Source organism: Crinia signifera, chromosome 1 (assembly GCF_055691185.1).
Source record: "Crinia signifera chromosome 1, ASM5569118v1, whole genome shotgun sequence".
NCBI classification, from domain to species: domain Eukaryota; kingdom Metazoa; phylum Chordata; class Amphibia; order Anura; family Myobatrachidae; genus Crinia; species Crinia signifera.
Genome location: NC_139217.1, coordinates 331174379 through 331188489, shown reverse-complemented (window position 1 = coordinate 331188489; position 14111 = coordinate 331174379). Strand labels below are relative to the sequence as shown.

The window sequence follows — 14111 nt, the reverse complement described above, 5'->3', positions numbered from 1 at the left end:
GGAAGAGAATAATGGTGCAGCACACTGCTGGGGAGAAAGTATTTAACAATGAAGAATTATTTACTTTTACTATTGTTTTAATACAAACAGAATAAATAATTGGGAATGAATCCAACAAATTCTCATGCATTTGTTTGTAAGATAATGTGATTAATTTATCCCTGGGTTTGATCCTGTGCATGTGTTAGTGGAAGTTACTGGGGAGTGATCTTTCAGATCACTATCCTGGACAATGGCGTTCCCATGAAAATGTTGGGCGTTCCCCTGGGAACGCAGGCGGGCCGATGCCTGCTCACTGCGGGTAGCTGACATCACATGACGTCAGCTCCCGCCCCCTTTTTGGCCATCTCTGGCTGAAATAAAAGTCAGTTTTCATTGACTTTTACTTCCAAAGGGGAGAGAAATCAGATGCTGCCTAGCGATCAGGCCCAATATGGTGATGTGTAGCCCAGAGGCTACAACATCCAGTGCAGATATTGGAGATAAATCTGCTCCTAACTCTTACAGTATCAGATTTGTAGATATGATGACATGGACTCCAAGGTAGAGTAATGCTTTGCTTGCCATGCTTCAGGCAAGGATATACTTTACCATTACCATTCGGAATCTCTGTGGATAATTACGTATGAAAAAAAGACAAAATAAATTATTATTTTTTAAATCATGTCAACCTCGTCAATGCCGACCATACGGTGTGAAACTATTGATTTTCAATCTAAACAGTGTCGGTCTATTATCCAGATACCACTGTATTTATTCAACATTATTTATTATAAAAATATCTATTTAAGATGCTACAGGTCTGCGTGCTGGATAGATTTGCAAAAGTTTTTGAAATATGGACATTGTCTAAATACTGGGATAAGTGTGTACAACTGGGGATACTTGAATCATTGAGAGTAGGGTACGCCCATTGGGCCAAATATATTAGGTCTTCATCAGCTCCTAACTGCCATGTTACAGGCTGCATTTGAGAAATAACAATAACAACTGGTTGGCTGGTACTTTATCACTCTTTATCACTCTCCACTTGTTAAAGCTTAATGCATTTGGCCCATTGGGGCAGATGAATTATAGCGATGCTTATTGCACCACTATAACACTTCCTTCTTGGCCTCATTACCAAGGCAAAGTTGGAAGTGACACTGACAAGATGTATTATCATCCTGCACACCAAAGTGTGGGAGCAAAAACTACCCCTTGCGGTGAGGTCCTCCTTAAGCAGACAGCAGTGGCTCTTACAAGCTGTCTGTCTGCCCGCCCAGCTCTTCTGGGCATGTGCGAGATCTCACTACTCACATGAGATCTCCTGCGTAGCCCGAAGCCGGCAGCAGAGACAGGACCCCCTGTGGTGGGGATAATGCCTCACCACCCTACAGCTGTCAAAGTCGGTAGCTGCAAGAGGCAGAATGGTTGACTATTCATACATCTGCCCTGCATATCTTTTAGACAGCAGTGCCATATGAACAGGGGCTCATTTACTACACACCGTCCCCTTCATACATTGGGGAGTAGCAGTATCAGCGCACATAATGCTGATACCACTTCTACCCCATAATGCTGCTTCACACATCTGCCTCATTGTTCCTTACTTAACTATGCACACGATAGGATGCCTTGCATATTGTATTCCACGGCCAGTATATTTCCTGGTTTTGCACTACAAAGACCGGAAATGATATTCCCAATGTCTCAGTTACTTCCCCCTGTGGAAGGCCATGCATTTCGCATTCCATAGTATTGGGAAAACTGTCACTGGGACATCACCCATTTTATGAAAAATTCATATATTCCACAATCTAATGATCGCGAACAGAAAGTCTAATTAGTCTTTAACACATTTTTGAGAGTTTTTTTTTTCTTACAACAAGAAAAACAATTTATTTAAATAATTTTTATTGATTTAAAGACTTACATAGATATAGATACAGTTGACATTTACAAATATGTCATATATTTCACATATAATTAATTCTTGACATTCAAACGTATGTACAAATATTTAACAGTTGACAATTAACCACTGTCAAGTATTGTTCCAGGTCTCAGGATATTTAATATTTTTACCGGGGTTTTTGTGCAACTTAATACTATTATTTCTATTATTATATCTCCTCAGATAATGCTCTTTCCCTTTCAACATATTGATTTCATGGTAGCCATTTTTTAATTAACTTACTCTTATCATGTATGTCCAATGTTTCCATTCTATAAGCATATTTTATTTTACTTATTATTAGATTTAAGGTTGCTACTTGATTTTGTTTCCAATTTTTGGCTATTGCTGTTTTAACTGCAATAAAAATATGATTTAGAATGTAAATCAAGTTTGATTTCACTTCCTTGTTTCACTTCCACATCCTATTACACGCCAAATTAAGTTCTCAATTTCATTGCACAGATCTTTTAATTTATTGCATGTCCAAAAGATGTGTAACAAATCACCTCTTTCCTCCATACATCTCCAGGATTAAAAACATTTGTATATACAGAATTTATCTAGAGGATTAAAAACAATCTAGATAAATTATGGATATACAAATGTAAAAAAAAACTAATCAATAAAAAGATACAATGTGTTGCATTTTATTTCAGATATATGATAAGGGAGGTCCTCCTTACGCAGATAGTGCATCAGTGGCTCCAAGCTGTCTCTGGGCCAGATGTATCAAGCTTCAAAAGTGATAACATGGAGAGTGATAAACAGTCAGCCAATCAGCTCCTACCTGTTATTTTCAATTTTTTAGCTGATTGGCTGGCTGTTTATCACTCTCCATGTTATCACTTTTGAAGCTTGATACATCAAGCCCTCTGTCTGCCTGTCCAGCTCTTCTGTGCTTGTGTGAGATCTCACTACTCTCACGCAAGTGCAGGGCTTCTGTGCAAGCACCTTCGCTGAATTGTACAGTCGGCGTGGCATCCGCACAGGGGAGGGGGCGGGGGATGGGGCGGTAGCGGCACTGGGACAATTACTTATATTTGCGTGCCCACGAGAAATCATTCAATGCCCACCATCCATCGAATGATTTCTCCTGCTGTGGGAACCTGCGAGGGGGTGTGTTTTCATAACACATCCCCTTGATTGGTTGCAAGGGAATACGGCGGTGTGTGTGTGGGGGGAGGGGGGGGGGGCTTTTTATGTGGGGTGGGCACTCTGGGAGTCGGTAAGCTTTGATCTTCGCAGCTTACTGAGTAAACCAGAATCAGGACCAAAATGTATGAAGTATCAAAGACTTTCTATTCAACTTTTCTGCACCTTGAGATTGTGTTTAATTCCATTTTTTGTAAATATTGGCAGTAAAAATGGTGGTGACATTTCAGGTGTTTCATCCCTATACCTCTTATACACATAAAATACAAAGCAGACAACTGACGCTAATACACATCACTACTTTTCTTTATACTGGTTACTTCATCAGAACCTCTGCACTGAATTCATAGCTCAATACACGGAAAGTAAAGACTCATTAAGAACAATTTTAGTATGTCTATTGCCTATTTGTGTGTTTCCGAAACACTGCCATCTGTTGGCAGTGAGTGAAACTACATCTCTTTCTCTCACACATGCACAAACATAGAGGCAATCACAAGGTAGCCGACTAGATTTCAAAGCATTTGTTTATTCGTTTAAATATAATTGCAGTGTGTTATGACCATACTAGTTAAAAGCATGTCAAAATGATGGCTTCTGCTATGTACTTTCACTTTGAACTTTGTGGGTTTCCCATATTTGATATTTGTGTTATGCTTTCAGTTTCTTTGTACTCTATTACAATGTATGCACGCTGTGACTGAAACACTGCTATACCCTAAACCCTAATCTAACCCTAATACTCTAACCCTATTACCCTAACCCTAATACATTTACCCTAATACCCTAACCCTAATACTCTAACTCAGACTGGATGGGCCATATGGTTCTGATCTGCCATCAAATTCATGCTAAAGTTGGTGAAACTGTTTATACAAGCACCAAGCATCCAAGGTAATGACACCATTAATGCGTCATATCATGTTTTTTTACATATCCTAGCAGACCAACTGATAAAACAACTACATATTTTATTAGAAAATATACAAAAAGGTTCTTGGCAAACAAGCACAATGCTTATAGGGATATGCTTAAAAGTATATTTACTGTTCCGGGTCTTGGTGAACATTGAGTTGTATAAACAAGATCTTTGGTGCATCCACTTGCTTACTGTCCCGGCACTGTAACAGCTGAAGTAAGTCCTGCATTGCTTTCTTTAATTTAGGGCTGCCCAGAATGAGGATGACAGACTGTGCAGGGGAGTAGATGTAAATGACCATTAAACAGACACAAAATCCAGGGCTGCTGGGAGGAAAGAAATCCACAAACATCAGGATTTCTGAGATGTAGAAGGACATGTAGAGGACCAAGAGCCAACCGACAGTCTTGGCCGCTCTTTCCCTAGCCTCTGTACGTTGATTAAAACCGTTGCTGGCGCTCTTCTCAAGTGTTTTTCTGCTAGACAAAAGTGATTTAAGAATAAGACCATTGGAAATCCCAACAAGAACTAGAGGGATTGAGCATCCTATAATATTGCTGGGAAGCAAGTATGTAATGCTCAGTTTTGGTATGTCACTTTCCAGACTCTGGTTTATGCTACCAGTTGGGATGACTTTGTACGTGCTCCATATAGCTGGAACACTAATAATCACTGCTATAATTATTGCAGCCACAAGGAACAATGGTACTAGTTTGGAGACTCCCAGTTTCAAGCGTACTAGGATAGGATTGGTGAACATGACTATCTGTAAACAGTAGTTAACACAAAGGCAGACTGTGAACCAAAAGCTGGAGTATATAGGAAGAAAGAGCATTGCATTTAAAGTAGCATAAACCCCATCCGAAAAGTACAGTTCACTCCACAGAAGGCTCAGAAAGTCATTTGCGGTCATGACAAATTGGAACATGATGTTTGACAGACCAAGTGTCACCAGGATTACATCAGAAGAGCTGAGGCTTTTGCCTTTTACCTTTTCAATGAGATTCACTGACACAATGACAGAGTTTGTGAAGACGGCCAAGATGGTGGTAACGCCCAAGATAGCCATGGATGCAAGTATGAAAATAGGTGTCATTATCTGCACTAGAATATGCAGTGTTCTTTAAGTGTAGATCAGAGATAGAGCAACTGAAAAGAAACATTGGAACAGTTGAATCCTTTCAGCAAAATTATTTATGTTCTGAAATGAATGTAATTTTAGGTACTTGTGTACAATCACGGCTCCCACGATGGGCATCGTATACGGAAAAATCGCATCGCATCAGATCGCATACGATCTGATGCGATGCGATGTCATTTTTCACTGAAATTATGGACATGAGTTGAAATCATGCAAAATGCACCACAAATGTCATTTTTCACACTATACCACCCCCACTATCAACGCCAACCCGAAGCGTGGCGAGCGCAGCGAGCCCGCGAGGGGCGGCGGTACGCGTCCTACGACCTTTTCATACCCCCACTATCCACGTCGGCGTGGAGTTGAAAATAGAAAGTGTGGCGAGCGCAGCGAGCCACCGAGCCCGAAGCGTGGCGAGCGCACGCGGATACCTGTGAAGCCCGCGAGGGGACACGGATACCTGTGAAGGTATCCGCGTCCCCTCGCGGGGCTCGCTGCGCTCGCCACGCTTTGGGCTCGGTGGCTCACTGCACTCGCCACACTTTCTATTCTGAACTCCACGCCGACGTGGATAGTGGGGGTATGAAAAGGTCGTAGGACGCGTACCGCCGCCCCTCGTGGGCTCGCTGCGCTCACCACGCTTCGGGTTGGCATTGATAGTGGGGGTGGTGCAGTGTGAAAAATGACATTTGGGGTGCAATTTACATGATTTCAACTCATGTCCATAATTTCAGTGAAAAATGACATTGCATCGCATCAGATCGCATGCGATCTCATGCAATCGCATGCAATGCGATCACATGCGATTTTTAACAAAAATGCATAAAAACACGGTAAAATCGCATCGCATGCCATCGCATGCCACTACATATGGCATGCGATGGCATGCGATGGGAGCCGTGATTGTACACAAGTACCTAATTTTAATCTACTGTATATTCTCCTTTATATTAAACAATGAAACAGCCCCAAAAAAATATTTACATAGAATTTTTCATTAGTTTTGGATGGAGGCGTATGCTACTGCACTTCCTCGCACCTCTGAATCAGGCCCAAAGTGAGGCATTAAGATTAAGTGCAGATAATGGCCCTTATTCTGGTTGACTCGCTCGGGCGCGAATTTGCACCGTTGTGAGTCATCCAGAACCCGCCCTGCGAATGGTGGTATGCCTGCCCCCCTTCGCATGCTGGGTTCATTCGTCCAGCATGCGAATTTATGTTTTACATAAACATCATTCGCATGCCAGTGGGAACCTCCCCATCTTTCGATGATCGTCGACCATCGAATGAAGTTTAAGGCGCACGCATATGTAAGGGTGGTTCAGACCACTTGTACATATGCGTGCAGAAATCCAGGTAATTGGGTGGGCATTAGCATGTGTACGCTCATTGTTTTCATAGGAACACCCATGAAACGTTGGACGTTCACATATGCTAATGATTCTGCCTGGCACCCCATGTCCCTCTCCACCCCCCTGCTGGAAAGGCAGGGAGTGTGCACTCGGTGAACAGATTTAACGCCGAGTTCGCATGCTCCCAGTGTATGCACATGTGCAGAAATACTGCTGGGCATACGCAAAACATCGGTACCGGTACGAATTCACACCCGGCCGAATCAACCAGAATAAGGGCCAATGTGCCTGAATCAGATGAATATCAATGAAGTGTATTTGCGCATTTTTGCGTACCTATGATTGATTGGAGCTGGAAAGATCCCTGCTGGGTCTTGCTTTGGGGCGGGATGTACTACAAATGCCATTTTGGATGCAACTATCGTGTGCATAGTAATAGCCATAACACTGGTATACACCTTGAATTGTTATAAAATCTTCCAAAAAGATCTGTCATTTGTGATGATATGACCTCTGAGTTTGTGACCTGGTAGTCAATCTGCGCATGTGCCCAAAGGATCTGATTGGTTCTGGCTCAGAGAGGAATGTGAAAAAAGCTCATAAGCTCCTATTAAGCAACAATATCTACAGATGCACCACATGGGAGTTGTCAGGGGAGTATCGTGGGTGTGTAGCTAAAGCTCCATGTGATTCCTGAAGATGGGGGTAGAAAGCCGGTTTCTGATGGAATTCTTGTAGCCAGCATGCGCTGGTGCAAATGCTGTTACTAATGGAAACGATTGTGGTGGTCATTTTGGCTTGAACGAAGCTGCACAGATTCCTGTATTAGCTGTATGGAATGTCACATTAGCATAAAATAGTAAATCCGGCTAATGTAGCTTCATGCAAAACCATTCAGATTGCACCAGACTAAAGTGTGACTAAAGAATATCTTGCATAACTTTGGGCCTTATTTTGGTTCATTCTTTCTGACAAAATCCTTCTTAGATGGGCAAAACCATGTGCACTGCAGGTGGGGCAGATGTAACATGTGCAGAGAGAATTAGATTTGGGTGGGGTTTTACTTCAAAGTGAGATCTATATTGCAGTGTAAAAATAAAGCAGTCAGTATTTTCCCTGCACAGAAACAAAATTACTCACTCAAATCTAATTCTCTCTGCACATGTTACATCTGCCCCCCTGCAGTGCACATGGTTTTGTCCATCTAAGAAGGATTTTGTCAGAAAGAATGAACCAAAATAAGGCCCTTTGTGTTTATATGTATATTTTGAGTTACACATATCTGCAGCGGGATTTACTTACACCTGCACACCCTTATATACCATGATCTTCCTGGATCTGCCCCTCACAGCACAGGGAGCCATAAGTGCACTTAAGCAGAACCTTGAGGTAAATTGTGTATAGATGCTCAATTCTTTAATTTCATTTCTCATCAAATGCAGTTTTACTAGCTATTTTAACGCCCATTCATATATTGTCAATGATTTTTCCAGGCTACAATGAAAATCAATATACCGTATTTTTTTTTTTACATATATAGGACATACTTGCTGACTTTTGAAAACTAGTTTCAGGGAGATTATAGTTGGTAGTAGAATTTTACACAGCGCCCCATTGCTCCACCCAAAGGGCGTGTCTAGATCCATATATGGTGAGATTGTGACTAAAGATTGTGAAAGTGGCACCTAGAAACGTGGGAGTGCTGCTATATCTGAGAGGAATCTTTTAAAATGACTTAAGGCCCATACACACTTGACGATTTTCAGCTGAAAATCGGTCAAAACAGACGTTTTGAGCGATTTTCGGCCGAAAATCGCCCAGTGTGTATGCCCCGGAGATTGCCGACTAGCGATGATGCGCGCTCCCGCATCATCGCTAGGAAAGTGGTTCATCTGCTGGTTTTACCAGCAGATGTGGCGATGATGGATGGTTTTTCATCCATCATCGCCATGTGTGTACGCCTGCCGGGCTGAAAGATTAACCACTTTCAGCCCGGCGGACCGCCCCCTCGCCTGTCTGTACTCACCCTGTGCTCCTTCTGGTCGGCCGGCTGGATGCTGCTGCTGCTGCTGCAGATCCCTGCTCCCCAGCCAGGCAAGCCCGGCCCCCAGCCTTACTAAATACGGAGCAGACAGCACTGCTCCCTGCAGACACCCTGCTGGCCACCAATATTTATATTATTCTGCCCACTGCCACCAATGAATTCATTAAATGCACCTATATATATATATATATATATATATATATATATATATATTATAATATATTGTTGGTGCATTTAAATGAATACATTGGTGGCAGTGGGCATATAAAAATATAAACATTGGTGGCCAGCTGTATGCGTCATTATCTGCTGGGGACGGTGTAGGGCACGGGGCGCCCCAGGCAGGGGGGGGGCAGTTGGTTGGCGCTTACCCGCTACACTGAGGGGGGGGGTTATGCGGCCGGCGCGGTGCTCCACGGGGGAATTGTGCGGCCGAGTCGCTCCAGGGGCACACGGGGGGGGGGGGGGGGGATGCGCACCCCGTCTAGTACATGCATGCCATTTAAATAAATACATACGTGGGCAGTTTTCATTTAAGTAAATATACATTTGTGGCAGTGGGCATATAAATATATAAACATTGGCGGGCAGTGTTGGCGGTAACGTATACATTGCTGGTCTGTGCCAGCAATGCATAAATTAGTGCCAACACTGCCCACCAATTTTTATATATTTATATGCCCACTGCCACCAATGCACTGTATATATGGAACCCTTGGAATTCAAACCCAGCCCATTTATAATCAAAGATTTTCAGCAAAGTCTTTTGCCTCCTGAAAATCTCTTGCTCTTTGGGGAAAATAGCTCAGTGTGTACGCACTACTTTGGGGAAAGATATATCTATCAAAGATTTTGGCAAAGTCTTTTGGTAAAATAGCCAAAAGGTTAAGGTAAGCTAATACATATTTGCTCTTATTTCAAGTATCTACAGACATAATAGTATCATAGACTAATATAACCAAAGTACAATACTAAAATATCACATAACTAGTTGCTTGGAATGTAATGATGGCTACTGTTTGTTAGTGCTCACGTCAAACCTTATGTGGCAACGAGGGGCAGGAGTGGAAGAGACTGCAATGCAAGGAATAGGAGATATGGTACTTGTGGAGTATCACGGCTCCCACGATGGCCATCGCACAGGAAAAAAATCGCATTGCATGCGATCGCATCAAATCGCATGCGATTTTTAACAGAAAAGCATCCAAATGCATTGAAATTAGTATGAAACATGTTCAATGGCCCCCAACTGTAATTTTTGAGGCTGTACCACCCCCACTATCAACGCGAACCCGAAGCGTGGCGAGCGCAGCGAGCCCGTGAGGGGCGGCGGTACGCGTCCTACGACCTTTTCATACCCCCACTATCCACGTCGGCGTGGAGTTGAGAATAGAAAGTGTGGCGAGCGCAGCCAGCCACCGAGCCCGAAGCGTGGCGAGCGCAGTGAGCCCCGCGAGGGGACACGGATACCTTCACAGGTATCCGCGTCCCCTCGCGGGCTTCACAGGTGCCCGCGTCCCCTCGCGGGCTTTACAGGTGTCCGCGCCCCCTCGCAGGCTTCACAGGTGTCCGCGTCCCCTCGCGGGGCTTGCCACGCTTCGGGCTCGGTGGCTCGCTGCGCTCGCCACACTTTCTATTCTCAACTCCACGCCGACGTGGATAGTGGGGGTATGAAAAGGTCGTAGGACGGGTACCGCCGCCGCTCGCCACGTTTCGGGTTCGCGTTGATAGTGGGGGTGGTACAGCCTCAAAAATGACATTCGGGGGCCATTGAACATGTTTCATACTAATTTCAATGCATTTGGATTCTATTCTGTTAAAAACCGCATGCGATCACATGTGATTGTGTCAAAAACAGTAAAAACCGGCAAAAATCGCATCCCATCGCATGCCACTATATATGGCATGCGATGGGAGCCGTGATAATCAACAAGTACTGGAGACATAGAAGGGAATAGAAAGAGGAAAATAAACTGGCAATGCTAGCGACAACTGAAATAGACAAATATAATAGGATTCAATCAAGAGAAACATAAGGAACCTATTTGTAGTATACAAAGCTGAGGATTCCTGCACAATTTATTAACTCAGTAATACCCTTATCAAACAGAAAATGAAATTCCCGGGTGAAGCAGTTCCACTCGGGAATTTTATTAAATACATGGGTCCTATTTCTGTGTGAAAGGGTCGATCCGGATCTTAAACTCCAGGTCTCCGACCCTGCAAATGACCAGGGTCCAAGACCCGGAGTTTAAGATCCAGATCGACCCTTTCACACAGGAGAAAACCCTGTTTAATAGAGCAAATCTCCAGGTCTAAATTTTAGACCTGGAGATTTCCTCTCCTGTGTGAAGACAGAGGTGGCCGAATAACCCGGCGCTTCAAATGCCGCTGTCTGAAAATGCCACTGTCTGAAAACGGTATAAATAGAGGTTTTCATCTTGAATGCAAAGCATTTTACAGTGTTGGAAAACAATTGACTGTCACCTGTGTTTGAAGTTGTTCACAGATTCTGAGTCTGTTCTCCATGTTCAAGAATTCTACATAAACATGCACATACACAGCATTATATATACATATATATGGTTGTCTGTGAATGAGAGATGTGCCTGTGCCCTAGGGCTAATTATATATGTTGCCTCCCCCTTACTTCTCATACTATCAACAAATGATAACTTTAATGTATTCCAAGCATTGATCCTTCTCCTAAGGGGTAAGTTCCCAGATGGATATTTACTTTCCCATATGATGAGGTATATGTCTCCACAGGGGCCATTTTATTGTATGTTCCTTATGATTATATGTTACAGTTATATTATATAATTATTATTTTTTTGCTGAGTCTTCATGGCTTTAGAAAAAAATACAGTAATTTAAGATGTTGTTTTACATGCAATATTTTCATTTTTTTTATCAATTTTAAATCTATTTTCAACTCAATGTAATGATAAAGGGCCTTATTCTGGTTCACTCCTTCTGGCCAATTCCTTCTTAGATGGACAAAACCATGAGCACTGCAGGTGGGGTAGATGTTACTTGTGCAGAGAGAGTAACATTTGGGTGGGGTTTTACTTCAAAGTGAGATCTATATTGCAGTATAAAATAAAGCAGTCAGTATTTTCCCTGCACAGAAACAAAATAACTCACCTAATACCCCTTTCACACCGCACTTGTTAAACGGTATATTGCCATTTTTTCCATTTCAAAACGTTTAAGGCTGCAGTAGGAAAGCACCAGAGTTCATTTACCAGTTAAAGATACTTCAGGTTGTTCAAAACGTTTAAAAAGCAGAGTCCTACATGTTTCAGAGCCATTTTTATGCAGTGAGAATGGCTCTGAAACGGTATTTAGAAAAACAACAGATTACAGACCTGTGATAGGCTGTCCCCTGCATTCTGTCTTCAAACGTGTTCAGGGGATTAAACGGGTTGACTAATGCTTTATTTTAACACTGCAATATAGATCTCACTTTGAAGTAAAACCCCACCCAAATCTAATTCTCTCTGCACAAGTAACATCTGCCCCACCTGCAGTGCACATGGTTTTGTCCATTTAAGAAGGATTTTGTCAGAAAGAGTGAACTAGAATAAGGCCCTCAGTTCCTAGAAGTGCACTGTAGCAAACTGACATGGGAGCAAACTCAAAACGATCTGGAACAGAGCGTAGGCAGAAAAGGCAATAGCATTCAGTTTAATGAAAACATATCATAAAGGGGATTTCAAAATTGTGATGTCATGAACCTATATTTGTATTATTAGGAATGATCATTTGTAATGATATTGAGACATACAATTTTGAAGGAAGTTGAGGGGATCATGACATATTAGGTTGAATGTGAACTCGATAGAGTAGTGTGCTTTGAAAATTAGGATTGATGGGTGACTGATCCTGTGCTCAGAGCAGTGGTGAGACCCATTGCTTTCACCCCATCTGCTCTAGTGGGATGCAGTCAAACTCCAGATGGTCAAAATCCTGACGGTCAAAATACCGACAACCATCGACCGACGGTCAAAATCCCTACAAGGTCAAAATCCCGACAAGGTTAAAATACCGACATTTAAAATCCCGACAAGGTCAAAATACCGACATATAGAATGTAGACAGGTGAAAAAGTCTACATGACTTTCGGTCGACAGGTCGCGAGGTCGACATGGGTTTTTTACTGTTTTTTTGACCCGACATGTGCTGACAGGTGGTATTTCATGCCCTACCATCCACTAGGGTGTGGTGGGAGAATAAAATAGTGTGCCGAGGCACCGTGCCTGAAGATGTGAGGGGCTGCTGTTGACTTCCAACTGTGTCCATGTCGGTCGACATTCAGGTAAAAAAAACAGTGAAAAAAACCATGTCGACCTCGCGACCTGTCGATCGAAAGTCATGTTGACTTTTTCACCTGTCTATATTCTATATGTCGGTATTTTCACCTTGTCGGGATTTTAAATGTCGGGATTTTGACCCTGTCGGGATTTTGACCTTGTCGGGATTTTGACCTTGTCAGGATTTTAAATGTCGGTATTTTGACCATGTCGGGATTTTGACCTTGTCGGGATTTTGACCGTCGGTCAACAGCTGTCGGTATTTTGACCGTCGGGATTTTGACCGTCGATATTTATTACCGAATCCTCTCTAGTCATGTCAGCATAATGGTCTGTGTAGCCAAAATACAACTTTCTATTGGTCTACATGGTAACACCCCATAATCAGCATGAAATGAATAAAAATGAGAGGCGACTTGGTCAGAATGAAAAAATAAATTGCACAATATTATTTTTATCACAAATATCCTACATAAAAAAGGCTGACACTGCTCCTCGCGTTTAATTCAAGTGCTGTGCATGCCAGTAGCCACTAAGTGGCGCTTTGTTTGGGCACAGGCAGCCACCGGTGCTGACATTATTCTTATGTTGTTCCGTAACTAGTATTATAATAAATATAATAAACAATTATTGGCTATGCATTTGGACACCCCTGCACTGATGAAAACAATGCAAGGGAGTCCAGCTGGATATCGGGATTTAGGGTCCCGGTCAGACCTCCTTGGTGTATGCTGAGCTTTGAGCCAGAGAACCTGTTCTGGGCATTCCAATGGAGAGATTTGGATGAAAAACGTTAATGACCTGAAATAACTGACTGAAACAAAAATAAATCAATTAACTAAAATAACTGACAGAATTGGAGATGAAGGACAAAAAATATTGTGTACCCAAACGTTTTTGGAATAGCAACATTGATTACAGAAAGAAACTTGAAACCCATATTGCCAGGGGCGGATTGTCTATGGAAACCACAGGAAAGATTCCCGGTGGGCAAACATGCCCGTAAGGCTACCTGTGGCTGGGAGAGGGTGACAGTCTAGTGGTGTGAGTGGGTTAGGGGGTAGATTGTGGCAGGTTGGTGATGTAAAGGGACAACTGTGTCCTCAAGAACAGCAGGACACATCTCCCCACCTCCAGTGGCCGTGGACTTCATTCCATCCGTCCAGGTCACCTACCAGAGAGGACTCACTCCCCTTGGCAGCAGGGAGTTTACCACTTCCCCAGCCCATTTGGGCACTTCACTGGTTA

The 14111-nt window shown here is 42.9% G+C and overlaps 1 protein-coding gene across 1 annotated transcript; it reads right to left on the bottom strand.

Moving 5' to 3' along the window:
- Window positions 1-4134: 4134 nt before the first annotated feature.
- Window positions 4135-5106, bottom strand: LOC146079728 (taste receptor type 2 member 40-like). The gene has a single exon (XM_083186389.1). It carries the CDS (start codon window positions 5104-5106, stop codon window positions 4135-4137), a length of 972 nt encoding a protein of 323 aa, XP_083042515.1.
- Window positions 5107-14111: the final 9005 nt, after the last annotated feature.